This window comes from Copadichromis virginalis, linkage group LG22 (genome assembly GCF_057382275.1).
Source record: "Copadichromis virginalis isolate Kocher_CV1m ecotype Utaka linkage group LG22, C_Virginalis_male_GT1.1, whole genome shotgun sequence".
In the NCBI taxonomy this organism is placed as follows: domain Eukaryota; kingdom Metazoa; phylum Chordata; class Actinopteri; order Cichliformes; family Cichlidae; genus Copadichromis; species Copadichromis virginalis.
The window spans coordinates 25,668,379-25,694,877 of NC_140638.1; the positions used below are offsets into that span (position 1 = coordinate 25,668,379).

Sequence of the window (26,499 nt, forward strand, 5' to 3'; positions counted from 1 at the left end):
ACGGCTTTGTTCGTGAATAACAACAGAATCAAAACCATCCATGAAGAGACATTTCACCCGCTGATTAATTTGGAGAAACTGGACTTCCACAAACCAGTTGGAGACTTTGTCCTCTGGATGGTTTCAGAACCTGATTTCTCTCCACTAGTTCAATCTTTTGGGAAACAAATATACAACACTGGGTCCGGGAAACCTTTTCCTGCCACTGAGGAGCTTGAAGACCCTCCATTTTTGAGGAGCTTTCCTTCAGTCTGTCAGTGAAAGGGATTTTGTTGAACCTTGAAACTGCCGTGACCCTGTCCAAAGACCAGCTGGCCACCTGGCCGGGTCAGTCATGGATATTCACAAATACCCCATAGTACTGGTGGAAAAGACATATCGAGGGAAAATCCATGTTCAGACCATGTTCAGTGTGTCGTGACACTTGCACGATGGAAGAACACACCCACTTGTTGGTGCCAGAAGAGCCACTGAGAAATTATTGTTTTAGCTGGCTCATTACAAGTCGATGGCTGCTCACCTGGAGTAGGATAAAACTCTGGAGCGAATAATTGCCCGATTTTACTGGACAGGAAACTGTTTTAGACTTAGAGCTTTTTATTGTCATTGTGCAGTTTCTTGCACAGTGAAATTGGGTAAGTGGAGAGCATAGAGCCGCTGTATCTGTGCGCACCACCATCTTGCATTTTTTGCATGTTTGGCTGGTGTCACTTTTGGACTTTGCTACCTGTAGCTAAACATTTGCAGCTAAATCATTTATTTAAAAGCAGAAGCTGCAACTGATCGAGGGAATATTTGTCTGAAAACTTAAACTGAACTCCAAGGGTACCATTGCTCCAGCTCACCATCTTTACCTGAGTGAATCAGTTTGTTGAACAATCTAAATGATTCAGAAACTTCTGTGACATCAACTTAACTAAGGCTCATTACAAGATTCACAAAACACTGCTGAATACTTTTAATATTTTTTTATTAGTTATTTTTGTTTTTGTTGTTATTTTGATTTTAATAAAACAAAATAAAATAAAGAATTAAATCATTTCTTTGGTTTTTAAATTTAATTTATTTTACAAATAAATTAATAATAATATTAATAATAATAACAACAAATTAGTGCTGTCAGCGTTAACGTCATTTTACCTAATGACGTTAACGCTGACAGCACTAATTTGTTGTTCCCAGAGAGCAAGCCAAACACTGGTCCAGAAAAGGACGATCTCTAGTAGATTTTGTTTTAACCTCCTAGGACCTGGTGTCCACATATGTAGACATAACATTTTGGGTTGTCTAGACCAAAATACAAAATTTTGCTCTTCAAAAACCTGATATCCACTTATGAGGGAGGACATGACACTGCCACTGTTCAATCGAAATTTAAAATGAATGTCCTCATATGTGGATCTCATTCTTTTGAGAAACAAAAAAAAGATAGTCCGAATCTGATGTCTTGGTTTTTACCTTCATCGGGTCCCAATCAACCTAAATGGCACAGAGAAATTAAAAATGCATGCCATGAAAGTTCAGGTCTTAGGAGGTTAAAAATGTCCCTGCTGATGAGACCAGTGAATGTGGGGCGACGGTGGCAAGAAAAAACTCCCTCCTGGAGGAAGAAATCTTGGGAGGACCAGGCTCTCTGGCAGGACCCTCCCTCCTGAGGGCAATACTTACCTATACTTGTCCTCCAGTGTGCGATGGTGGGCTGGGACGACTGCTTTTCCTTCTCAGCATGATGATGACCTTAACTTCCTTCCTTCCTTCCATTTCCTGTTTCAGAACTGAGAATGAAGACAAAACTGGTTAACAAGGTAACAGGACATTTAAAAATTCTCTCACTTCAGGATGAGATGCTGTGTCTTCTTACGTTTCTCTTGTAAAACAGGATGTAGGCCGACTGCTGCTGTTCCTCACAAACTGCAGATCCAGTTGTGTGGAGCACCTGTGCGTCATTATAGGTGAGCCAGCGATCTGATGTAGAGTGCTGACTCTCCTCAGGATGGACAGAACTACAGATGTAGTGTCCTGAAATCACATTAAGACAAATGAATCCAACTTCTGGAAGTCAACTGATTCAAGCAAACAGTGATTTTGACTTAGTGCTTCTTAGAACATCAAAAGCTTTTGTGTGTGAGTCCTTCACTGAAAAGTAACAAGTTTCATTTTCTGTTTGTCACAAGTCTGTTGTTTTACCTGACTCTGTGCCTCCATAATGACTGATGATGCTGCAAAGACTATAACAGCCACCACCCTGAGAAGGAACAAATCCAAAGAGTGTTAGTTTCATAAAGTCTCACATCAGTGCCATAATTAAGCTGATTTGCTGAGGCTACGTCCACACTAATGCGTTTTCGTTTGAAAACGCATCGTTTTCTCTCCGCTTTGACCTCCCGTCCACACCGAGACGGCGTTTTCCTCAAGGAAAAACACAGCATCTTGAAAACGCTCTCGAAAACGCATACATTTCAAAACGGAGTTGTCCCATCGCAGTGTGGACACTCGAAAACGCAGACTTTCTAAAACGATGACGCAATTAAACAAAGATAAGCCGAGTGCATTAGACAGCAGTTGTTTTGATTGCTCTCAACTTTGACAGCCCTAAAAAAGATTAATATCAGTTTGTACATGCTCCGGATAGCTTTTCTTCAAATTCTGTAATTCTCACTCACTTTTGCGCATGCGCAGGACTGGAACGTAAGCGTTTTCGGCCGTTTCAATGCAGACGCACAACTATTTGAAAATGACTGAAAACGCCAGTGTGGACACGGAGTTTTCAAATCTATCCGGGCTAGTGTGGACGTAGCCTGAGACGTTCTGCAGTCTGTTTTTACCTGATTGGATGGCACCACCAAGTCCCTCTGCAGCCTGACGGGGTCATCCACCTTCTTAATCTTGTAGGTTTGTGTAAAGCCAAACCTCTTCAGATGCAAGATCAGAACTCTGGCAGAAAAGAAAAAAAACACAAACAAGGTAGAAAATAAGAAGAATGAGTGTCAAACACAAACAGAAGATGGGAGAAAACGACTGCTCAAGTATTGTCTCGAAGAACTCTGATATTTGATGCGCCACAGTTTGGAAACCTGGTCAGTCGATCAATTCTGATGTGACCTTACTCACCTTGGCAGTGTATCAAAAGACGACTTCAGTTCTGAGGCCGTCCCTCCACAATCACAGCGAAATTCTATTTCTTGTTCCTGAGCAACAGCACAGAGAAAACAGGCTTTATGGTAGAAAGAAATCTCAACATATGCACACACACATGCACACAAACACTAACAAAAAAGGTGTGTTAAGATCGCTGATACGACAACTCTATTGGAATTTGTGATCTTACCTTCAAGTATGTCTCTAACATGTTTATAATAGACCCCTCTGGAACAAGGTCTAGAGACAAGCTGGTGAATTCCTCTTGCTGTGATGATTGGTGACCGCAGCTACACATTTCAGGAGTAACGTAGTTAAAGTAAAGATCAGGTACGTGGAAAAGAGGTATATGAAAATATTGCAACCAGCTCTGCGTTTCTGAAAGACAGGCTTACCTCTTGCATGTCCTCATGTTTTCCATTTTAAAAATGTGATGGTCTTCTACTGGGCAGCTATAACTTTGGCCCAGGAGAGCTGCGTTCCTCTCCAGGTGAGGTGTGAGCCTTTTGACCTCATCGAGGAATAATGTTAGGAATTCATGAGCGTCCTGAAAGAAAAGCAGAGAGATTTAAAACAGTACATCAAAATCAGAAGGTAAAGCAAAAAACGAAATGTCCAAATAGCTGACGCACTTTCTGTGCACTGCCGGTGTATTCAGGAGCTTGACTGCTGAATGCCTTCTTAAAAGCTCTTAGGTGGTGATCTTTAAGGCCATAATCTGTTGACTCGTGACAGTCCCTGACATCAATAAGCCTTCTGTAGAAAGGAAGGGTAAACAGACATTTCTGCTGTTAGATCTCTTTGTTCTTCAGGTTTTTGAAGAAAGTAGAAGGTTGACGTAGCGCACCTTAAGAGCTGAGCTTCTGGATCTGTGCTCCACAAAACCCCCTGACGCCTGATGTCTCTTATGAACTCCTCAATGTTGAGGAGGCTCTGCAGGCAGGAGTTCATGTAGCAGGTGTTTCCGATGTTTGGAAACCTGACACACACGCGCAACGTTTACAGTATCAGTGTAAAATAATTCATTTTCTCCACTTTGACAAAGTGAGTCTTTGTGCACCACGTGTACTCACCCGAAGCAGTCTATAGTCCCAGTTTGACTTTCTATTTTTTTCCCACCGCATGCTACACTGCTCCAAAAAGGTAAAAACACAAACACAAAATTAGGAAAGATGTCAAGATTCTGAGCAGTGTATGCGCATGTATGCATGAGCTTTGAAGTTGAAACATTTTGGAGGACGTCCAAAAGTAGTAAAAAAGATGTAAATACACAAGGTGGAAGAAAAATGCCAATAAAAGGGAAATAAAACAGCTCCAACTAAACCACTGCTATAAATATCTCCAGCAGCATTAAAGAGCGGCGCATTTCTTTACCTCTGATGAGACGTAGAAGGAATTTCCTTCTCTGCCACGTTTTGTTTGTGTAATTTCTGTTTAGAAACAAGAAAACCAACATCAGTAATGGCATAAAACAAACATACCAAGGGAGTCTCTCCATGAAAAGTGTCCAGTTAGAAAATTTGGTATTATTTCATATTATTTATCACTTTAGTGAGCTGTCAGCTCATGAAGCAGATATATAGGAATATCTTTAAATAAATTAAAAACAATTTATTCATGCTTTAAATTGAGTTTTAAAGTTTGTCCTATGAAATACAAAATCCTTCATTTGGTTGTGATCAAAATTCAGTTTTTACAGAAATCATCCATCAAGCTTCATTAAAAGATTCAAAAATGCTTATTTACCATAAAAAATATTTAGAGAAACATCCTGCAAGTCTCTTCAAACTTACCTTTCTGTGAAAAAAAAAACCTTTAAACATCTTTGAACTTAATTTGAGGACATGGATGTGCTAAATTGCTCTTAATTCTTCGCATTTAACTGTGGTGAGTAAATGCTTGATGACAGTGACTCTTTCCATAAAACATACCTTCCAGAATTTAAAAAGAAACCAGCGACACTTTTTTTGTGTCTTCACAGTGTTGCTCTCTGCCTCTGCATCGCTGTCAGTTTGCTGCAGAGGACGAACAAACATAAGTTTATTAAAAAAGTAAAGTCACTTTAAATTAACAAGTGCAATTTAAAGAGAATGTGCATTTCATATGTTTCGTGTAAAAGCAAACCGAGGAACAGCAGAGGTGTCTCCATTTTCTCTTCTTCTTTTGACCATTTTCAGCAACACAAGCATCCGGGATGCTGATGAGGACAAAAGTGTAAATGTTATTTTTCAAAGTGGAAATTTTTAACAAGGAGTACATGCTGGAGATTGCAGATAAAAATTAATAACTGTAATGGAACAAAATCATGTATTTTGTACATTTACACTCTACTACTACTACTCTACTCTATAAATATCTCCAGCAGCATTAAAGAGCGGCGCATTTCTTTACCTCTGATGAGACGTAGAAGGAATTTCCTTCTCTGCCACGTTTTGTTTGTGTGATTTCTGTTTAGAAACAAGAAAAGCAACATCAGTAATGGCATAAAACAAAGTATATGGTAAGAAAATACAATATCCTTCATTTGGATTCAAAATTCAGTTTTTACAGAAATCATCCAAGAAGCTTCCTTAAAAGTTTCAAAAATGCTTATTTACCATAAGAAAACATTCAGAGAAATGTGCTGCGAGTCTCTTCAAACTTACCTTTCTGTGAAAAAGAAGTTTAAACATCTTTGGACTTGATGTGATCGCAGCCAAAATCTCCTCAGCTTTGCAAAAGTTCAACTGAAAACAAGCAGTCAAAGGTTGTATATTTATAAACTTTCAGCATAGAACGTTCATACCCTGAACAGCAAACATCAGCATTATGATGTATGGGGCTCATTTGCATATTTTGGAATGTATGCTCATTTGAACTGTATGGTGCTCGTCTCCAAGCAACTGCTACAAAAACAGGTCAAGTCAAGTGGCTTTTATTGTCATTTTAACCACGTGCAGAGGTACTGTACAGAGTGAAATGAGACCGCGTTCCTCCGAGACCCTGGTGCTATATATGACATATACGGACAAACCCAGGACTACATAAAGTGCAGTGTGCATAAATTGCAAAAATAAACAAGCAAAACAGTGCAAAACTAGACAGAACAGGACGATACAGACACAAGACAATGGAAATGTGCAAAATGCTGAGTATTGTGCAAAAGTAACTTGGTGTCTGTATGTATGTGTATGAGTGTGAGATACTGCAGATAAGTGCTTGGTAGTGACATGTGTGAAGGTGTGCGTGTGCCAGTGCAGTCACTGAGTGTTCAGGGGTCTGACGGCTTGTGGGAAGAAACTTTTCCGTAGTTTGGTAGCGAGGGCCCGGATGTTCTGGGACCTCTTTCCAGAAGGCAGCAGGGTGAAGAGTGTGTTTGAAGGCTGTGTGGGGTCCTCCAGCAAGCGGGTGTTATAAGGAGGGGAGAGGGACTCCAATGATCTTCTCAGCTGCTCTCACAATCCGTTGTAGGGTACTGCGATCTAATACGCTGCAGTTACCATACCAGACAGTGATGCAGCTACTTAGGATGCTCTTGTTAGTCCCACTGTAAAAGGTGGTGAGAATGGATGGTGGGAGATGGGCTTTCCTCAGCTTCTGCTTGAAGTAGAGACGCTGCTGGGCCTTCTTGGTTATGGAGCTGGTGTTGAGGGAGCAGGAGAGGTTCTCCGCCAGGTGGACACCAAGAAATCTGGTGCTCTTGACGACCTCCACAGAGGATCCATTCATGTTAAGTGGGCAGTGATCCCACTGTGCTCTCCTGAAGTCAACAATCTCTTTTGTTTTGTCCACGTTCACAGACAGGTTGTTGACTCTACACCTCTACAGATGGCCCGCAGTGCAACCCTTCAGCTTCCTACTAGATTCACCTATATACAAATTTAAAGACCTAGGAGACTTACTTCTCGTCACAGAGTTGTAGCATTCACAAGATTTTCAGAAAACTTGAACTCAAGGTCAAGGTCACTGATATTCAAACTGACCCCAGAACTTTAGTAGATGCACCAATGGTATCAATTCAAAATCCTACGCTTCTCGTTCCATTTTTATTTCACTATCTGTAACTAAGACAAATAAACAGTATTTGGGACACAAGTCACTATTAAAGTGGTTAGTGAGACTCCACATCTGATAACAGTATAACACACTGCTTATTTATGTAAAATTGTCATCAATAAATGTGTTCAAAACAGAAGCTACACTGGCTTTAAAAGTTTTTGTTAACTCTGACTACCTGTCTGCTCTTACCTGTTTCTTTTGCTCTCTGCTGTCTTCATCCTCCATCCAACTCTACATTGTATTGTTAGGGATGACATGATGAAACTGAAGGGTGTCTGGGCACCGAAAAAAGAAAAGAAGAGAGATTGGATTAGGCTGCAGCTGGCGTGCCATTCTCTCACTTCAGGATGAGATGCTGTGTCTTCTTACGTTAATCTTGTAAAACAGGATGTAGGCTGAGTGCTGCTGTTCCTCACAAGCTGCAGATCTAGTTGTGTGCAGCACCTGTGCGTCATTATAGGTGAGCCAAGGATGTAGAGTGTGGACTCTCCTCGGGACGGACAGAATTACAGATGCAGCAGCTGTTTCCGATGTATGGAAACCTGACACACAAACAAAAGTTTACAGTATCAGTGTAAAATAATTCATTTTGTCCAGGTTGAGAAGGTGAGCTTTGGTCCTTGTGCACCACGTGTACTCACCTGAAGCCGTCTGTAGTCTGAATTTTATTTTCCATTATTTATCCACCGCCCAAATGTTTCACTGCGCTACTGCAAAAAGGTAAAAACACAAACACACAATTAGACACTGAGCACTGGATGTGCATGCATGCATGAGCTTTGAAGTTTTTTTTATCATCAACAATTTTTATTTATTTCATTTTAAACTTCAATAACAGAGCTTAAGGATAACTACATAAATAAATAGTTTAAAAAACAAACAAACAAAAACAAAACACAACAACAAAAAAAACAAAACAAAGGGAAGTTATCCTATTCTTTCTTCGCACACCAATTCCCACACCACCACTCTGTCATTACTCCTCTGTTCTTCAAGTTACAGAAAGCCAGCTTGTAAAGGGGGACCAAATACAATCATATTGATGTAATTTGTCTAATAAACCATAAGTCACTTTTTCGTAAGACGCCAACTTAGCCATTGTCTTTAGCCACTCTTCATAGGGAGGGGGGGGGGGGTTCTTTTTCCGCCAATGTCTTAGCAGGACCCGTTTGGCCGTAGTAAGAGCCAAAATAATCCATCTTTTTGTATAACTGGAAAAATCTACAGGGAGTGCAGAATTATTAGGCAAGTTGTATTTCTGAGGAATAATTTTATTATTGAACAACAACCATGTTCTCAATGAACCCAAAAAACTCATTAATATCAAAGCTGAATGTTTTTGGAAGTAGTTTTTGTTTTTAGTTTGAGCTATTTTAGGGGGATATCTGTGTGTGCAGGTGACTATTACTGTGCATAATTATTAGGCAACTTAACAAAAAACAAATATATACCCATTTCAATTATTTATTTTTACCAGTGAAACCAATATAACATCTCCACATTCACAAATATACATTTCTGACATTCAAAAACAAAACAAAAACAAATCAGTGACCAATATAGCCACCTTTCTTTGCAAGGACACTCAAAAGCCTGCCATCCATGGATTCTGTCAGTGTTTTGATCTGTTCACCATCAACATTGCGTGCAGCAGCAACCACAGCCTCCCAGACACTGTTCAGAGAGGTGTACTGTTTTCCCTCCTTGTAAATGGCTGTAGCTCAGGTGGCAGAGCAGGTCAGCCACTAATCAGAAGGTCGGTGGTTCGATCCCAGGCTGCATCCTGGCTGCATGCCAAATATCCTTGGCAAGATACTAACCCCATGTTTGCTTACTGGTGGTGGTCAGAGGGCCCGGTGGCGCCAGTGTCCAGCAGCCTCGCCTCTGTCAGTGTGCCCCAGGGCAGCTGTGGCTACAATGTAGCTTGCCATCGCCAGTGTGTGAATGGGTGAATGACTGAATGTAGTGTGAAGCGCTTTGGGGTCCTTAGGGACTAGAAAAGCACTATACAAATGCAGGCCATTTACCATAAATCTCACATTTGATGATGGACCACAGGTTCTCAATGGGGTTCAGATCAGGTGAACAAGGTGGCCATGTCATTAGTTTTTCTTCTTTTATACCCTTTCTTGCCAGCCACGCTGTGGAGTACTTGGACGCGTGTGATGGAGCATTGTCCTGCATGGAAATCATGTTTTTCTTGAAGGATGCAGACTTCTTCCTGTACCACTGCTTGAAGAAGGTGTCTTCCAGAAACTGGCAGTAGGACTGGGAGTTGAGCTTGACTCCATCCTCAACCCGAAAAGGCCCCACAAGCTCATCTTTGATGATACCAGCCCAAACCAGTACTCCACCTCCACCTTGCTGGCATCTGAGTCGGACTGGAGCTCTCTGCCCTTTACCAATCCAGCCACGGGCCCATCCATCTGGCCCATGTTAAGGTTCAAATATTGAGGAAGGAGAGTAAACACAACCATGGTCCAGAAGAGCTTGGTCAGACAATTGATTTTAATGAATACACGCGTGGGAAGACCAGTTCCGTTCGCAGACAGGGCTGATCTCCGACTTAATCAAAGCATAAACAGATTTTTTATACCATCAGGGCTTGAACTTACTGACGCCCCCCTCATCAAGACTCACTCTCATGTCATCAGTCCATAAAACCTTAGAAAAATCAGTCTTGAGATATTTCTTGGCCCAGTCTTGACGTTTCAGCTTGTGTGTCTTGTTCTGTGGTGGTCGTCTTTCAGCTTTTCTTACCTTGGCCATGTCTCTGAGTATTGCACACCTTGTGCTTTTGGGCACTCCAGTGATGTTGCAGCTCTGAAATATGGCCAAACTGGTGGCAAGTGGCATCTTGGCAGCTGCACGCTTGACTTTTCTCAGTTCATGGGCAGTTATTTTGCGCCTTGGTTTTTCCACACGCTTCTTGCGACCCTGTTGACTATTTTGAATGAAACGCTTGATTGTTCGATGATCACGCTTCAGAAGCTTTGCAATTTTGAGACTGCTGCATCCCTCTGCAAGATATCTCACTATTTTTGACTTTTCTGAGCCTGTCAAGTCCTTCTTTTGACCCATTTTGCCAAAGGAAAGGACGTTGCCTAATAATTATGCACACCTGATATAGGGTGTTGATGTCATTAGACCACACCCCTTCTCATTACAGAGATGCACATCACCTAATATGCTTAATTGGTAGTAGGCTTTCGAGCCTATACAGCTTGGAGTAAGACAACATGCATGAAGAGGATGATGTGGACAAAATACTCATTTGCCTAATAATTCTGCACTCCCTGTACATCAGAAATTTCTGTGGTTATACCAAGTATGGACTGTTTTGGTGAGATAACAAATCTCCTTTTTAAAACACTGAAAATTACCTCCATTATATTTTCCCACCAATCCCGAAGTGCCGAACAGCTCCATAAGATATGTAAAATCAAAGCATTTTGACCATCACATCTCCAACATTCGTCCGTAGAGGCCAGGTTCCATTTATACAATTGTTGCGGTGTTCGATGCCACCTATGGATTATCTTAAATTGAATCAATCTACTGCCTGTTTCTTTATACATAGTATTAATATTTTGAAAACATGAATCCCATTCAACTGAAGATATGTCCAATGCCATGCCCTGGGCCCAGTAACCCTTAACTTTAAGGAGAGGGTCAGCTGACCGTTCTTGCAATAAGTGATAAATCTTAGAGGTAATGCCTTTACCCAAGGATGATCTTGAGAGCAGGACTTCCACAGGGCTGCCCACAGGACAACTCAAAGGGGTTCCCAGCCACTTCGATAATGAACTATGTATTTGGACATATCTCCAGAATTGATTACGCTGCAACTTATATAACTCCACAATTTTATCAAAGCTTAAAAAACATTTAGTCCCACAGTCAAATAAATCTGATACATTAAGGATGCCTGCTTTACGGCACTGTAACCAGTCAACCGATGTCCCTCCAATTAAAATTATTTTATTACTCCATAAGGTTGCCGAAGGTGATTTAATAAAGTCCCAGCGACCTGCCCTATGTAATTTAAACCACAATATCTTTGCAATTATAGGATGGGTAGTTTTATGACTGGTATCAAACAGCTCCCTCCAAGGAGAAATACCGCCATTAACTTCCGTCTCTATATGGGACCAGATGGGTTTAACTGGTGCAGTAGGTAACCAAGCTCTAAGTTGTTTCACGTTCATCACCCAATAATACCATTGGAAATTAGGCAATGAAAAACCTCCTTGTTTTGCACTCGCTTGAAGTTTCTTAATACTTAAACGATGTGGTGAGCTATCCCAAAGAAACTGCCGCATTAAAAAGTCTAGATCTTTGAAATACTTATCTGGAATGTGTAATGGAATATTAGATAAAATATAAAAGATCATGGGTGCAGTCATCATCTTAATACAACTAATTTTACCCCATATTGTGAGACACACTCTGGACCATCTACCAAATTCCATTTTTATCCTTTCAAACATTGGCTCCATATTTGCTGGAACCATCTTAGTGTAATCCGAGGTAATTTGTATCCCCAAATACCTCAAACCATTCACGGACCACAGAAACTCCCTGTCACGGCGAGTGAGATAAGCCGTATAAAAATAATAAATGAGGATCCAATCGCAGGCAGTAGTGGAGGAGTGAAGGTGGTTTATTGGACACGAAATAAATATAGACAAACAGCAAATGGAGCACAAACTAAACTAGACTGGAGACAACTAAACTACTGAATACGAACCGGAACTCAAACATGAAGCAAGGTGGACGACGGTACAAGATGGTGACGGCAGGGAACACATGGATGAAACATGGTGGAAAACACAGACAGACCAGCAACTACAATGACAGAGGACACGACTTAAATACACACAGAGAAACACAGGGGAATTACACACAGGTGGTGGACACAGCTGGGAATAATCAACAAGACGAGACAGAGGTAAAACTGAACACACTCACATGGGACGCAGACCTTCACAATAAAACAGGAAACGAGAACACTACACCAAGACGCAGACCTGACACAGAGACAGACAGAATGACACATGGAACTAGGGCTGAACGATTATGGAAAATAATCTAATTGCGATTTTTTGCCCCAATATTGCGATTGCGATGCGATATGCGATTATTTTTTAAGGTCTTTGTCTTCTGTATTATTAAACAAAGACAAGCAATACATCATATAGTATGGCCAATACTATATTACATTAATTTTAAACTGTTCTTTCCTGGAAGACAGACCTCTGTTATGATGACATGAGGTGATGCATGAATTGATGACTGACATTTTTATTTAACTTCTTCAATCACAACAGTATATTTGAACATACACAATAGTTTATTTTTAGCTTACAAACATCTGAGCATAAAGTGCTGACAAGGAACCCTGGTGTAAACATTAAAATGAAAGTCAGTACAATGTGCAGATTGCAGAAATATACATAAAAAAAAAATCAGTGGCTTTACCACACTCAGTTTTTCGACAAACTACTAGACAGTCATTCAATTAAAAAATAATATTAAATAAATAAAACTAATAAATAAAAAATACACACATCTTACTGATCTCTGCAGTCAGTAACATTACACATAAAGTGCAAACATAATAGCAATTGTATAAACACACACACAAACACGCCTTTAAAGTTTAAAGGCGTGAAATTGGACGGTCTAGTTCTGATTAGCGTCACCGCTGTCTCGGTGGAGTTTAATAAACTCGGCCGTCTGCTTCTTGCTATCTAAAATATAACCAGACACTGGTGTAAATTCTCGACTGTCTCATACTTCTGTTTAATAAGTTTTCTGTTTGACGTTTAGTCAGCTGTGTGAAAACCAAGGAGGAACCCACTCGGGGGATTAATAAAGTTTTATTTTATCTAATCTAATAACTTTAATCTCAGCCAAACCGATTTACTCACGAACAAACAAAACACTGAAAAAAGCCCAACAATAACATTTTTAGGTTGTCTAAGTGACTTATATATTACGTTTAACCCGAGCAGCGAAACTCCGCGGTGATCTGAAAATGATGTGCCGGGAGTTGTGCCGTTCTCGGCCGCATCAGTAACCCTCGAGCTCCCGGCTAGCTGTCGAGCTGGTGGGTAGCAGACGCCTCTGAAAACGTCGAAGCACTTTTGCAAATATGGGATATCTTGATAAACCGAGCAGATATTTGATGTTTACACAACTACTTTCTCGCCTGAAAATATGTTAAAAGTTTATTTTGTGACCCAGAAAGATTAGTATGAGTAATTTTAAAACTTAGTAGCGGCCGCCATTGCTGGAAACTGGAGTTTGGCTGGGCCGCGCTATGAATTCTGGGATATGGTAGTAATTTGGACAGCCTTCGGTGCGTCGCTGTGACGTAATCGGTCTACAAATGCGGCCTCAGGAGGATGCAGCCCATGAATTTGGACATGTCCAGAGTATAATCGCAGCCTTTGCGGTTAGAAAATTGCACTTGATCATGTCGCGATATTATCGCAAATGCGATATATCGTTCAGCCCTACATGGAACCTGAACTAAACTAAACGTGAGATACAACCGAGAACAAATCCTTAAACATGAATAAACAGAAACATAGAATTCTAATAATAATAATAATAATAATAATAATAGGGCAGCACGGTGGCACGGTGGTTAGCACTGTTGCCGCACAGCAAGAAGGTCCTGAGTTCAATTCCAACATCAGGCCGGGGTCTTTCTGTGTGGAGTTTGCATGTTCTCCCCGTGTTTGCGTGGGTTCTCTCCGGGTACTCCGGCTTCCTCCCACCGTCCAAAGACATGCAGCTTGTGGGGATAGGTTAATTGGATAATCCAAATTGTCACTAGGTGTGAATGTGCGAATGAATGTGAGTGTGAATGGTTGTCTGTCCCTGTGTGTTGGCCCTGCGACAGACTGGCGACCTGTCCAGGGTGTACCCCGCCTCTCGCCCTATGACAGCTGGGATAGGCTCCAGCGTCCCCCGTGACCCTGAAAAGGACAAGCGGAAGCGAATGGATGGATGGATGGATGGATGGATGGAATAATAATAATAATAATAATACTCATAACGCCCAAAACCACAACAAACATTCAAAAATAAACTAATCAATCAAAACTCAAAATACTGGGTTGAAACTGACCCAGAACCATGACAGTACCCCCCCACCTCCAAGGGCTGGCCCCCGACAGCCCCAAACAAAAAGACAGCAACAAAACAGAGCACCAGACCAGGGTGGGTGGAGGGGGTCAAGGAAGGAGGGTACGAAACCAAAAACAAGGGGCTGAAGCCCAACCAGATGAAGGCGGAGCTGAAGCCGGACCAAACGAAGACGAGGCAGGGCCAGACGAAGGCGGAGCCGGACCAGATGAAGGCCAAAACCAGTCCAAAAACACAAGAAAACAGTCCACGAACACAGGAAAACAGATCAAAAACAAAACCAAACTAGAGCTCAACAAGAGTCTAAGAAAAGTTCAGGGGGTCGACAACACAAGGACCAAGACAGTTCTGGAGGCCGGCCGTGCACACGGCAACGGCGGCGACGGGCAAACAGTTCTGGAGGCCTACCGTGCACACGGCAACGGCGGTGATGGGCAAACAGTTCTGGAGGCCGACCACTTGGAAGGCAGTGGCGGCCACTGAGCAGGTCCGGAGGTCGGCCGCGATGCCAGCGGCGGCGACGAACTCTTTCCGGAGGCCGTCCCCGAAGGCCATGATGCCAACTTAGAGGCCCGGAAAACGGCCGGCAGAGGCGAGGCAGAACGGGTCGAGCTGGCTCTGATGGCGGTGTGGCAACCGCAGGACCAGACGAGGCAGGACCAGACGAAGGCGGAGCTGAAGCCGAACCAGATGAAGGCGGAGCTGAAGCCGGACCAAACGAAGATGAGGCAGGGCCAGACGAAGGCGGAGCCGGACCAGATGAAGGCATGGAGGCTGGACCAGGCGTGGATGAAGGCACGGCAGCGGGACGGCTGCGGAACCAGACAGTGGTGATGCTGCAGGCAGTGATGCTGCAGGAGGTGATGTGGATGCAGGCAACGGTGTAGAAGCCACAGGGGATGATTCAGCAGGTGGTGGCTAAACAAACTTCCCCGGACCGTCAGCAGACGTGAGGATGTGCTTGCTGGGTCCTCCAGGACCCCCAGCAGACGAGGCATGGTGCTGGGTGGGCTCCTCAGACCCACCATCTGACTTGGCTTGAGGCTGGACGGGCAACTCGGGCCCCCCAGCTGACGACAGTTGAGGCTGGCTGGGTTCTCCCGAACCCCCAGCTGACGACACTTGAGGCTGGCTGGGCTCCTCAGGCCCTCCAGCCGACGAGGCAGGATGCTGGCTGGGTTCACCTGAACCCCCAGCTAACATGGCTTGAGACTGGACGGGCCCCTCTGGCCCTCCAGTGGAAACAGACACTGAAGCAGCAGGCACGGAGACCTCTGCCAGTGTGGACACTGGCTGGGACTGAGCAGCACAGTGGCTAGACTCAGGCAGCAACAGTGGGATGCAGTCCTCAGAGGGCTGAAAGTGTTCCCCAATACACTCAGCAGAGGACGGAGGCGGACGGGTGAACTCACTTGAACTCTCAGGGGGGGCTGAGAGCTGAGACTGTTCTGGTGAGTTCTCCGGTGAGGCTGCTGGCGCTGGCGTCTTGACCTCTAGGGGTCCAGAGTTGGCTGGTGACTGACACCCAGCCTCTGGGGAGGCCCTAGAGGGAGCAACTGTCTCTGACATGGCCAGCTTAAGAGAACCAGCAGATATTGTGGTGAAGTGTGTTCCCTGCTTTGAATGAGATAGTGAGGATGGTGGCTGAGTAAACGAGCGGACAGACAGCTGAACTGGTGGCGACAGAGCAATAGGCAGCGAAGCGGCTACAGAGTGACCTACAGGTAGCGGAGACGACTGTAGTGGAGTTGTAATAAGTGGTGGAGTGGGTGACTGAACTGAGGGCAGCGCGGCTGCAAACTGAACTGAGGGCAGCGCGGCTGCTGACTGAACTGAGGGCAGCGCGGCTGCTGACTGAACTGAGGGCAGCATTACAGGCCTGGCATTTGACTGGGATGGAAGTGAGGATGGGACAATGGAGCGGACACGGTCATAAACATGGAACGAGGGTTCAGAACAGGCAGTCTTAGAAGCTATGGCCATGGGTGAGAAATCATTGTTATCCTCAGTAGAAACACAAAAAATTGCGGTAGCGGCGGGGGGGTGTAGGTGAAGCTCGTGGAGAACGAAACTCTGCACGAGCGGATGCAGAGAGTCCAATAGCCAGGGATAACCGGAAATAAGGTGTTGTAGGTTGGCTTCCACAGTGTAAAGAGAGGCGTCTCCCTCATGCTCTAACCACTGGTTAATTAATCTAGAAGCAGAGTCAATAACGGCTTCCCGAAGCTCCCTGGGTGGACTGAATGCCGCTGGATCCATAGCTGGCTGGTCCGTACTGTCACGGCGAGTGAGATAAGCCGTATAAAAATAATAAATGAGGATCAATCGCAGGCAGTAGTGGAGGAGTGAAGGTGGTTTATTGGACACGAAATAAATATAGACAAACAGCAAATGGAGCACAAACTAAACTAGACTGGAGACAACTAAACTACTGAATACGAACCGGAACTCAAACATGAAGCAAGGTGGACGACGGTACAAGATGGTGACGGCAGGGAACACACGGATGAAACATGGTGGAAAACACAGACGGACCAGCAACTACAATGACAGAGGACACGACTTAAATACACACAGAGAAACACAGGGGAATTACACACAGGTGGTGGACACAGCTGGGAATAATCAACAAGACGAAACAGAGGTAAAACTGAACACACTCACATGGGACGCAGACCTTCACAATAAAACAGGAAACGAGAACACTACACCAAGACGCAGACCTGACACAGAGACAGACAGAATGACACATGGAACCTGAACTAAACTAAACGTGAGATACAACCGAGAACAAATCCTTAAACATGAATAAACAGAAACATAGAATTCTAATAATAATAATAATAATAATACTCATAACGCCCAAAACCACAACAAACATTCAAAAATAAACTAATCAATCAAAACTCAAAATACTGGGTCGAAACTGACCCAGAACCATGACACTCCCAACTGTTTAAATAAAGTATGGGGGCAGTGTCCTGACATAGGCATTGCCTCTGATTTATCCCAGTTGACGCGATACCCTGAAAGCAGCGTAAAGCTTTCTATACATTCTAATAGGGCTGGAATTGACTTCCCAGGCTGGGTCATAAGTAACAACACATCATCTGTATATAATAGAAGCTTATGTTGACTATTACCCATCGAAATTTCAAATATATTTACATTATTTCTCAGTTTTTGTGCCAAAGGCTCTATAGCAATTACAAAAAGACCGGGGCTAAGGGGACAACCCATTTTTGTGGATCTCAGTAAAAGGAATAGGTCTGATATGAGCCCATTCGTCAATACTCGCGCTGAAGGCGAATCATAATATCTTTATCCACCTAATAAAATTGTCACCAAAACCAAACTTTTCTAATGTCTTAAACAGATAATCCCACTCAACACAATCAAAAGCTTTTGCAGCATCCAGCGATAGGGCCACTGTTGGATATACTGAATCATATACATAATTTTGCAAATTAACCAACCGCCTAATATTATCTGAACCATAGCGGTTTGGAACAAAACCAGATTGGTCTGCATGAATTATTTTCGCCATTACTACTTTTAATCGACCCGCTAAGACCTTTGCCAAGATCTTTTGGTCAGAATTCAGCAAAGATATGGGGCGGTAACCACTTGGGTCTAAAGGGTCTTTCCCAGTTTTAAGAATAAATGTTATAAGTCCAGAGTGCATTGACTGAGGTAATGAGCCTACTTTGAACGCCTCATTATAAACATCGAGCAACAGGGGACTTAACATATCCTCAAATGCTCTATAGAAATCCAATGGTAACCCATCTAATCCTGGAGCTTTATTAAGTGGCATACTGTTAATTGCACGGGTAATCTCCTCCACTGTAATTGGAGCATCTATAATCTGCTGGTCAGTAGTAGAAAGCTGTGGCAGGTTTAAATCAGTAAAGAATGCTTCGAATTTCTGTTCATCTAAACTCCCTTGTGTAGAATAAAGATTATTGTAAAAGGCCCTGAATCCATCATTTATATGTCTAAAAGAAGTTAAAATAACCCCATCTGATTGTCGTATGCCTGGGATATGGTTCATACTGTCTTTCTGTTTAAGACGGTATGCTAATAAACGACTCGGCTTTTCTCCCATTTCCCAATATGCTTGATTAATGCGAAATAAAGCGTATTCTGCCTTTCTGTTGTACAGTACATTCAACTTATATTTAACTTTAACAATTTTATTCAACGTAACTCTGTCTTTTGTATGGGAATGTACTGCCTCAAGTGCCTTTAATTTGGCTTCTAACGTAATGATATTCTTGTTAGCTGCCTTCTTTTTAAAGGAAGCGTAAGAAATTGTCCTCCGCCTTAAGTATGCCTTCATAGCATCTGTCAATGGAAAATTGTATTTAGTAGTCAGTATAATCTTTTAGTGATATAAGTTTGCATATGGTAGAATACTGCTTGTAGTTATTTGTATTAGGAAATATTTAACCATGTATGCTTAGAGGCATATAATTAATTGTGTAGTGACAGGATGTGTGATCTCTAACAGGCTGCAGGCTTGGTGTGCACCCCAGGAATGCACCCCCACGTCCTGGGAGCATGAGAGGTTGCACCTTGTTTTATTGTTTTAACATAGCTATGTCTGTTTTAGTCTAAGTGCCTTTTGTTTAGATGAACTGCTGGACTTCCCCACCGTGTTATCTAGGGTGAACCATCTAGGGTGGGGGAGACTACCCTCTTTGTGACCAAGGATGTACCTTTTGTGCTTTTATGTATATGACCCTTTGACAAGCAGTAACACACACACACACACACACACACTGAAGTATAAAATAAAGACAAGGGCAAAGCTCAGCGCGAGTCTCAGTCTGGAGGCTGCCCTTGCTAGCAAGAAGTTCTGTGTGTTTCTCTTCTCTGAGTCTTTACTGAAGAAGTGTTTTAGAATATTTTCCCTAACAGCATCCCACCAAGTAGCCAATGTAGTGTCCTCTCGATTATTTGTCTGTTTGTAAAATTGTATTTCATCGCTTATCAATTTAATAAACCCAGAGTCTTTAATTAAGGACACATTTAAATGCTATCTGCGGCTTTGAGGAATCTGTAAAATATTTCCAAGACATAGAAAAATTGGCACATGGTCCGAGAATACTATATTAGATTAGATTAGATTAGATAGAACTTTATTAATCCCTCGGGTGGGTTCCTCTGGGAAATTCGATTTCCAAAAAAGCACAGCACCGACAGAAGTTACAGAGTTACAGAATATTATATATATATATATTAGGGGTGCAACGATATTCGTATCGATATTGAACCGTTCGATACAGTGCTTTCGGTTCGGTACGCATATGTATCGAACAATACAACATTTGTAATTTATTTTATCAACTTTCCTTCTGACGATGCTGTCTGTGTGGAGCGCTCAGTGAATCTGCGTTCGACTACTCCGCCTAGGCTGCACTGTCGACCCTAGGCGGAGCAGTCGAACGCAGATTCACTGAGCGCTCAACACAGACAGCATAGTCAGAAGGAAGAGCGCAGGGCAAGCTAGCAAGACAGAAGTTAAGCTCTCCTTGCAACATGGACGTTCCCCACTCTCATTCAGATCTGGCGTTTGGAATTATTTTGGTTTTCATGTGACGTATGACCCTGAACATAAGCGAGTCATGGACTAAAGTAAAACAGTATGTTGGATGCGCCATGCAATGCTCAATTACATGGGTGGGAACTAGTGTGTTAGCGCAGTTAGCTCGTTAACGTGTTGGCCGTCTAGCCCCACGTACGGGGCGATCGGCGGTAGCTCGTTAACGGAGATTTGCCGTGTTGTGGCGTTAAGGTCATTTCAACGAGATTAACCTGAAAGCACTAGTGGGAACACAACGAATATGACTGCACATTTACATCATCTTAGTGCAAAGACAAAAACAACAAGCATGCTACTAACTTTAGCCGAGTCATTTAGACAGCTGTTAGCACATGATTCTCCTTATGCTGCTGAGAATATAGCCCAGAAGAAGCGGATAGTATAGCTTTTATTTTGGAAAGAGACATTTCTCTGTAATAAACTCTCTTTTCCAAAGATGAGTGATTCCTCAATCAGATACAGGGCTTGCAATATCGCTAGCCCGACGTCCCGGGGCGACAGCACTGATCTGTGAGTGATGATAATTTGTGCACCAATTCCTCTGACATCGTCTTATTAATCGTTAGCTTACTATGCAAACATGACAAGTGAAATCTCCCGCAGCAAGCTTAAACATGTGAGAGGTTGATCGCGCAGAGAATCGCTGAGCTTATGTGAGTGCATGTGTAAAAGCAGCAGGATTTATATTTGACTACGATGACCTGGATGACTGAGAACCTTCACAGACAGATATATATTTTAGTTCTGCTGAGCCAAATAAGACAGGTCAGGGTGAAGAAGTGACAGCCAAAGAAAAGCTTACCACAAAACTGAGAAGTTATGACAAATCAGACTATAAGGCAAAAAGAAAGTGCAGCTTTATGGTTTCATGGACAAAAGAATTTCTGTGGCTGCAATATGATGAGCTAAATAACCAGGGCTGCACATAAGTGGTCCGCAGGTGCGCATTCGCTGTCAAAATAAAAAACGCGCACAAGGGTTAGAGTTAAATTTAAAAACTGTACTTTTGAGTTAAAATATATATTTATAATTTTAATAAATGACAAATTAAAAAGGCATGAACATTTTATTTTATATCGAAAAAATATCGAACCGTGACACCAAAGTATCGAACCGAACCGAACCGTGAATTTTGTGTATCGTTGCACCCCTAATATATATATAATACACACACACACACACACACACACACACACACACACACACACATATATATATATATATATATATATATATATATATATATATATATATATATATATATATATATATATATATACAGAGACAATATAAATAAAATATACGAAGGGGATAAATAGAATAAATAGGAATAAAAATAAAAATACAAGTGAATTGCACATTTCAAGAATTGCACATTTCAAGTATTGAGTCTATTGCACCGTTGACTATTTACAAAAGTATTGCACAAAAGGTATTGCACAGTGAGGTGAAGAGGCACTACAGCTTAGTTACCAATACTTGAATCTATAGAGTTATTCACTAAGGCTTCAGAAATAAGAAAGTAGTCGATTCTAGTATAAACATTATGAGGCGGAGAGTAAAAGGAATATTCCCTGCCTTCTGGATGCATTGTCCGCCAAATATCATTCAGACCTAAATCTGAGGTCATCTGCCTTATGGCAACTACAGATTTACTCTCTGTGCCTCTCCTAGGAAGTGATCTATCTAGGTCTTGATCCAGTATTTGATTAAAATCTCTTCCTACCACTATTTGTGCACCTTCTAATTCCAAAAGATACTGTGACAGGTTGTGAAAAAAGGCGAGTATGTCCGCATTAGGTGCATAGATATTACATAAAATTATTGGTGTGTCCAGTAGTTGTCCATAAACCAATATAAATCTACCTTCCTTATCTGTTATTACTTTTGTTTCAGTAAAGCTAACTGCTTTATGAATCAGAACCGACACTCCCCTACTTTTACCAGTTCCAGGACTGGAAAAGACTTTACCTACCCAGGAACATTTAAGTTTTAAACTCTACAGCCTTAGCCAAGCTGGCAACCATAGCTGCACTTTGTCTGTTTTGTTCCTTGATATCCTCCAGTTGTGCTTCAAATTTTTTGTCAAGTCCCATAATGGCTTCAAAAATAGTTTTATTGGAGATATCATCTTCCTTCTCTGAAGATTTTGTTCTTTTCTCCTCTGGCGGTTGTTTTGATGGAGTTGGCGGCGCCGAGTCTGCTCCCCGTTCTCGCTTGTTTAAGCCCACGTTGGCAGCTTCAGTGCTAGCATAGCCATGGTCACTGACTTTAGCATGCGACGACGTCTTAACATTGGGGTTTGACGGCACAAATTGCAGCTTTGCATTCTTAATAACCTTTTAGACAAATTGCATCAATATGATTGTATTTGGTCCCCCTTTACAAGCTGGCTTTCTGTAACTTGAAGAACAGAGGAGTAATGACAGAGTGGTGGTGTGGGAATTGGTGTGCGAAGAAAGAATAGGATAACTTCCCTTTGTTTTGTTTTTTGTTGTTGTTCTGTTGTTTTTGTTTGTTTGTTTTTAAACTATTTATTTATGTAGTTATCCTTAAGCTCTGTTATTGAAGTTTAAAATGAAATAAATAAAAATTGTTGATGATAAAAAAAAGTTTAAACTTCAAAGCTCATGCATGCATGCACATCCAGTGCTCAGTGTCTAATTGTGTGTTTGTGTTTTTACCTTTTTGCAGTAGCGCAGTGAAACATTTGGGCGGTGGATAAATAATGGAAAATAAAATTCAGACTACAGACAGCTTCAGGTGAGTACACGTGGTGCACAAGGACCAAAGCTCACCTTCTCAACCTGGACAAAATGAATTATTTTACACTGATACTGTAAACTTTTGTTTGTGTGTCAGGTTTCCATACATCGGAAACAGCTGCTGCATCTGTAATTCTGTCCGTCCCGAGGAGAGTCCACACTCTACATCAGATCCTTGGCTCACCTATAATGACGCACAGGTGCTGCACACAACTGGATCTGCAGCTTGTGAGGAACAGCAGCACTCAGCCTACATCCTGTTTTACAAGATTAACGTAAGAAGACACAGCATCTCATCCTGAAGTGAGAGAATGGCACGCCAGCTGCAGCCTAATCCAATCTCTCTTCTTTTCTTTTTTCGGTGCCCAGACACCCTTCAGTTTCATCATGTCATCCCTAACAATACAATGTAGAGTTGGATGGAGGATGAAGACAGCAGAGAGCAAAAGAAACAGGTAAGAGCAGACAGGTAGTCAGAGTTAACAAAAACTTTTAAAGCCAGTGTAGCTTCTGTTTTGAACACATTTATTGATGACAATTTTACATAAATAAGCAGTGTGTTATACTGTTATCAGATGTGGAGTCTCACTAACCACTTTAATAGTGACTTGTGTCTCAAATACTGTTTATTTGTCTTAGTTACAGATAGTGAAATAAAAATGGAACGAGAAGCGTAGGATTTTGAATTGATACCATTGGTGCATCTACTAAAGTTCTGGGGTCAGTTTGAATATCAGTGACCTTGACCTTGAGTTCAAGTTTTCTGAAAATCTTGTGAATGCTACAACTCTGTGACGAGAAGTAAGTCTCCTAGGTCTTTAAATTTGTATATAGGTGAATCTAGTAGGAAGCTGAAGGGTTGCACTGCGGGCCATCTGTAGAGGTGTAGAGTCAACAACCTGTCTGTGAACGTGGACAAAACAAAAGAGATTGTTGACTTCAGGAGAGCACAGTGGGATCACTGCCCACTTAACATGAATGGATCCTCTGTGGAGGTCGTCAAGAGCACCAGATTTCTTGGTGTCCACCTGGCGGAGAACCTCTCCTGCTCCCTCAACACCAGCTCCATAACCAAGAAGGCCCAGCAGCGTCTCTACTTCAAGCAGAAGCTGAGGAAAGCCCATCTCCCACCATCCATTCTCACCACCTTTTACAGTGGGACTAACAAGAGCATCCTAAGTAGCTGCATCACTGTCTGGTATGGTAACTGCAGCGTATTAGATCGCAGTACCCTACAACGGATTGTGAGAGCAGCTGAGAAGATCATTGGAGTCCCTCTCCCCTCCTTATAACACCCGCTTGCTGGAGGACCCCACACAGCCTTCAAACACACTCTTCACCCTGCTGCCTTCTGGAAAGAGGTCCCAGAACATCCGGGCCCTCGCTACCAAACTACGGAAAAGTTTCTTCCCACAAGCCGTCAGACCCCTGAACACTCAGTGACTGCACTGGCACACGCACACCTTCACACATGTCACTACCAAGCACTTATCTGCAGTATCTCACACTCATACACATACATACAGACACCAAGTTACTTTTGCACAATACTCAGCATTTTGCACATTTCCATTGTCTTGTGTCTGTATCGTCCTGTTCTGTCTAGTTTTGCACTGTTTTGTCTTGTTTATTTTTGCAATTTATGCACACTGCACTTTATGTAGTCCTGGGTTTGTCCGTATATGTCATATATAGCACCAGGGTCTCGGAGGAACGCGGTCTCATTTCACTCTGTACAGTACCTCTGCACGTGGTTAAAATGACAATAAAAGCCACTTGACTTGACCTGTTTTTGTAGCAGTTGCTTGGAGACGAGCACCATACAGTTCAAATGAGCATACATTCCAAAATATGCAAATGAGCCCCATACATCATAATGCTGATGTTTGCTGTTCAGGGTATGAACGTTCTATGCTGAAAGTTTATAAATATACAACCTTTGACTGCTTGTTTTCAGTTGAACTTTTGCAAAGCTGAGGAGATTTTGGCTGCGATCACATCAAGTCCAAAGATGTTTAAACTTCTTTTTCACAGAAAGGTAAGTTTGAAGAGACTCGCAGCACATTTCTCTGAATGTTTTCTTATGGTAAATAAGCATTTTTGAAACTTTTAAGGAAGCTTCTTGGATGATTTCTGTAAAAACTGAATTTTGAATCCAAATGAAGGATATTGTATTTTCTTACCATATACTTTGTTTTATGCCATTACTGATGTTGCTTTTCTTGTTTCTAAACAGAAATCACACAAACAAAACGTGGCAGAGAAGGAAATTCCTTCTACGTCTCATCAGAGGTAAAGAAATGCGCCGCTCTTTAATGCTGCTGGAGATATTTATAGCAGTGGTTTAGTTGGAGCTGTTTTATTTCCCTTTTATTGGTGTTTTGTATTCACATCTTTTTTACTACTTCTAGTCTTGTCTATAATTTCTATTGATTCAGAGATTAGCGTTTGAAAATGTAGAGTGTAAATGTACAAAATACATGATTTTGTTCCATTACAGTTATTAATTTTTATCTGCAATCTCCAGCATGTACTCCTTGTTAAAAATTTCCACTTTGAAAAATAACATTTACACTTTTGTCCTCATCAGCATCCCGGATGCTTGTGTTGCTGAAAATGGTCAAAAGAAGAAGAGAAAATGGAGACACCTCTGCTGTTCCTCGGTTTGCTTTTACACGAAACATATGAAATGCACATTCTCTTTAAATTGCACTTGTTAATTTAAAGTGACTTTACTTTTTTAATAAACTTATGTTTGTTCGTCCTCTGCAGCAAACTGACAGCGATGCAGAGGCAGAGAGCAACACTGTGAAGACACAAAAAAAGTGTCGCTGGTTTCTTTTTAAATTCTGGAAGGTATGTTTTATGGAAAGAGTCACTGTCATCAAGCATTTACTCACCACAGTTAAATGCGAAGAATTAAGAGCAATTTAGCACATCCATGTCCTCAAATTAAGTTCAAAGATGTTTAAACGTTTTTTTTCTTCACAGAAAGGTAAGTTTGAAGAGACTTGCAGGATGTTTCTCTAAATATTTTTTATGGTAAATAAGCATTTTTGAATCTTTTAATGAAGCTTGATGGATGATTTCTGTAAAAACTGAATTTTGATCACAACCAAATGAAGGATTTTGTATTTCATAGGACAAACTTTAAAACTCAATTTAAAGCATGAATAAATTGTTTTTAATTTATTTAAAGATATTCCTATATATCTGCTTCATGAGCTGACAGCTCACTAAAGTGATAAATAATATGAAATAATACCAAATTTTCTAACTGGACACTTTTCATGGAGAGACTCCCTTGGTATGTTTGTTTTATGCCATTACTGATGTTGGTTTTCTTGTTTCTAAACAGAAATTACACAAACAAAACGTGGCAGAGAAGGAAATTCCTTCTACGTCTCATCAGAGGTAAAGAAATGCGCCGCTCTTTAATGCTGCTGGAGATATTTATAGCAGTGGTTTAGTTGGAGCTGTTTTATTTCCCTTTTATTGGCATTTTTCTTCCACCTTGTGTATTTACATCTTTTTTACTACTTTTGGACGTCCTCCAAAATGTTTCAACTTCAAAGCTCATGCATACATGCGCATACACTGCTCAGAATCTTGACATCTTTCCTAATTTTGTGTTTGTGTTTTTACCTTTTTGGAGCAGTGTAGCATGCGGTGGGAAAAAAATAGAAAGTCAAACTGGGACTATAGACTGCTTCGGGTGAGTACACGTGGTGCACAAAGACTCACTTTGTCAAAGTGGAGAAAATGAATTATTTTACACTGATACTGTAAACG

The 26,499-nt window shown here is 41.7% G+C and overlaps 1 protein-coding gene across 1 annotated transcript; it reads right to left on the bottom strand.

The window, feature by feature from the left end:
• Positions 1-1,817: 1,817 nt before the first annotated feature.
• Positions 1,818-7,932, bottom strand: LOC146683464 (ubiquitin carboxyl-terminal hydrolase 37-like). The gene is made up of 17 exons (XM_085446665.1): positions 7,818-7,932; positions 7,546-7,718; positions 7,366-7,451; positions 5,784-5,864; positions 5,530-5,585; positions 5,263-5,335; positions 5,070-5,153; positions 4,513-4,568; positions 4,212-4,268; positions 3,986-4,117; positions 3,771-3,894; positions 3,534-3,685; positions 3,329-3,428; positions 3,112-3,188; positions 2,826-2,934; positions 2,188-2,245; positions 1,818-2,019 (listed from the first exon to the last, which is right to left on the bottom strand). The coding sequence occupies exons 3-17, from the start codon at positions 7,399-7,401 to the stop codon at positions 1,835-1,837; spliced, it is 1,380 nt and encodes a 459-aa protein (XP_085302791.1). The 5' UTR covers positions 7,402-7,451; positions 7,546-7,718; positions 7,818-7,932; the 3' UTR covers positions 1,818-1,834.
• Between the last annotated feature and the right edge of the window lie 18,567 nt (positions 7,933-26,499).